Source organism: Cavia porcellus, unplaced genomic scaffold, assembly GCF_034190915.1.
Source record: "Cavia porcellus strain 051 isolate PalLab524CR breed Dunkin Hartley unplaced genomic scaffold, mCavPor4.1 scaffold_17, whole genome shotgun sequence".
Lineage (NCBI taxonomy): Eukaryota > Metazoa > Chordata > Mammalia > Rodentia > Caviidae > Cavia > Cavia porcellus.
In genome coordinates, this window is record NW_026947500.1 from 69660259 (window position 1) to 69663770 (window position 3512).

At 36.4% G+C, this 3512-nt stretch overlaps 1 protein-coding gene across 1 annotated transcript; it reads right to left on the minus strand.

Moving 5' to 3' along the window:
* Positions 1-2126: 2126 nt before the first annotated feature.
* LOC100727997 (olfactory receptor 7E178-like) lies at positions 2127-3062 on the minus strand. Its single transcript, XM_063229134.1, has one exon. It carries the CDS (start codon positions 3048-3050, stop codon positions 2127-2129), a length of 924 nt encoding a protein of 307 aa, XP_063085204.1. The 5' UTR covers positions 3051-3062.
* Between the last annotated feature and the right edge of the window lie 450 nt (positions 3063-3512).

The window sequence follows — 3512 nt, forward strand, 5'->3', positions numbered from 1 at the left end:
ACAGCAAACTCATTGAGAGAGAAATAAAAAATCAACACCCTTCACAGTAGCACCACCAAAAATGAAATATTCAGGAATCATTCTAACAAAAGAAATAAAAGATCTATACAGTAAAAACTACATTAGTCTGAAAAAGGAAATTGAAGAGGATTTCAAAAAATGGAAAGGTATTCCCTGTTCATGGATTCAAAGAGCAAACATTATGAAAATGGCCATTCTCTGAAAGTCGTTACACAGAGTTAATGCAAGTCCAAAAAAAATACCACTAGCATATATCATAGATGTGGAGAATTCATTCCTAAGCTTCATCTGGAACCAGAAGAGACCTAGAATAGCAGGGGCAACCTGGGCAACAAAGCTAAGGCAGGAGACATCACAATCCCTGACTTGAAATTACATTACAAAGCTACTGTGATAAAAGCATCATGGTGCTGGAAAAACAGACTCCAAGATCAATGTAACAGATTACAAGATATAGAAACAACTGGCTACATACAAGGCCACCTTATCTTTGACAAAATGCCTAACACACTCACTGGAAGAAAGATAGCCTCTTTATAAATGGTGCTGGAAAAATAGCCTCTGTGTATACTGAACATTAAAATTGGGCACATGTCTTTTCCACGCACTAAAGTAAATTTGGAATGGATCAAAGATCTAAATATTAAAATAGAAACCTTAAATCTACTGAAGAAAAGGACAAAACTCTTGAAAATATTGGAGAAGGGAAGGGCTTTATGAAAAAAACCTGATCACACTGGAACTATCAGAGAGAATCAACACAAGGGGTCTAATTTTATTAAAAAGCTTTTTCTCAGCAAGAGAAACCAACATCAGAGTGAAAAGACAGAACACATTGTGGGAAAATGCTTTCCAGCTCTTCTTCAGAAAAAGACTTATTATCAAGTACATATAAAGAACTGAAAAAAAATCAGACCCCCTAATTTAAAGACCCAAACCAAAAATTCGCATCCAAGGTGAACATACACTGCTCTGATGAAGAAAAAATAAGTATAAAAAAGTGTTCGCCATCACTGATTACTTGAGAGATAAAAACTGAAACAAAATTGAGATTCCATATCCATCCAGACAGAATAACTCTTATCAAGAAATTAACCAATAGCAAATGCTGGAGAGGCTGTGGGAAAAGAGGAATCCTTTTCTACTGTTGGAGCAAGTGCAAACTGGTACAACTACTCGGGAAATCAATGTGGAGATTCTTCAAACATGAGGCTTGAAGGTTCTGTTTGACCCAGGTATTCTCCTTCTAGATACATCTCAAAAGAAATATAAACATCACACCACAGTGAAATATGTTGACCCGTGTTAATACCAGCACAATTTATAATAACCAGACCTTGGACACAAAATAAATGCCCATCATAAAAAAATTGAAAAAAAAAAAAAGATGCAGCATATACAGTGGAATACTACTGTATCATAAAAAGGATAAACTTGAGGACAATTTCATAGATAAATGGATGCAACTAGGGACAACATTTAAAAGAGAAAAATCAGATGGCATCATATTGTCTCCCTAATATGAGAAGCTCTAAGAAATAGATAGATAAGTATGTTATATAGGTATATATATGATAATTAAGATAGTTATTATTTTACTCATTTCTAAGTCATTGAAAATAGAGATTTCTACTAATATCCTTTGAAAAAGCAAAAGCAGTTATCTTGTACTATGAGTAACTAGCTTAAACACAAAAATCAAAATTATATTAACCATTGTTACCCTTTAATTATCATGTTTTGGAATTTTGGTTACATTTTTCATTTTAAAATAAAAAATTTTCAGCATTTTGTCTGTCAATGAATTAGATACACAAACTAAATACATCATTTTTATAATTTTCTAGCATGAATTGGTATCATTTTTGTGCAAACAATACTCTTTATCCACCTTTAAAATTTTCCCACTTCCAAAATGAAATTTTGCATCCACATGAATTCCATATTCACCAATTAGCTGTTCTTCTAATATGAAACATATTAAAGACTCAAAGTTTTGAAATAAAATAACCAAGAAAACCTAATGTATTTAAATGCTAGTTGGGGTTTTTAATTTAAAAATACTTCCAAATCTACATTCCAAATGGATTGCAAACATCTTGGGATTACGCTCTCCAGCTGAGAATCCTCTTCAGGGTCCTACTGATGTCCCTGTTCCTCAGGCTGTAGATGAAGGGATTCAGCATAGGGGTGACCACAGTGTACATCAGGGAGGCCTCCATGCCCGTGATGGAAGAATAGGACACATCTGAACCAAAGTATACCCCAATACCCGTTCCATAAAATAAGCAAACAGCTGAGAGGTGAGAACTGCAGGTAGAAAAGGCTTTGTACCTCCCCTCGGATGATGGTATTTTTAAAACAGAGGAAACAATTTTATAGTAAGAGAAAAAGATACCCAAGAGGGGAAAAAAGCCAAACATAACACCAACAATATATGTAACCACGGAGTTCAATAAAGGATCAGAACATGAAAGGTTGAGCAGTTGAGAAGGGTCACAGAAGAAATTCGCAATTTCCGTATGCTTGAAGCAAGTAGACAGTAAAATAGTTGAATTATGCAGTTGAGGATCCACAAGGCTAAGAAAGACAGATGCCAAAAGTAATAAGGCACAGCGGTGTGCGCTCACAGTGACAGCATAATGCAGGGGGTGGCAGATGGCCACAAAGCGGTCATAGGCCATCACAGTCAGGAGCATGTCATCCATACAGGCAAAACCCATAAACAGAGACATCTGTGTCAGGCAGCCCACGTAGGAGATGACTCTGTTGTGAGTTAGGATGTCCACAATCATCTTAGGGACTGTGGTGGAGGTTAAACAGATATCAGCCAAGGATAGGTTGGAGAGGAAGAAGTACATGGGCGTGTGCAGGTGGGGGTCAGAGCTGACGGCCAGGATGAGGAGCAGGTTCCCCAGCACGGTGATCAGGTACATGGGCAGGAACAGGCCAAAAAGGACCAGCTGCAGATCTGGGTCATCTGAGAAGCCCATGAGATGGAATTCGGAGACATGTGTTAGATTGTACATTCTGATAATGCTTGAACACCTGTCCAGAAAGAAAATTCATTAGAAAAATTAAATCACACAAAATTCTGCATGTGTTATGTACACAAATATCCCCACTGAAATTATACCTATATGAAGGCCGAAACCTTCAGCAATCACTTCTATTGTGACAACCTTGACTGTCGTAACATCTTTCATTACCGGGTTCCTTGTTTACCACTGTCTTCCATACAGTCTCAATTTACAGATGCTCTACAGCACAATGTTAGGAGACCAAGACCAGGAGGCTTCAGAAATCTCTGAGACCAATAATTTCTTGAAAAAGAATTTAAAAAATGTTAACCCATCCCTATTTAACAAATATGATTCTACTGAAAAATAAAATGCATTCAATTGTAAGTTATTTTAATCTCAGAAAATACAATGTCCCTTATCTTCAGGTGTTGAAAATATTACAAACACTAGGACTGCACTATCTAAAAT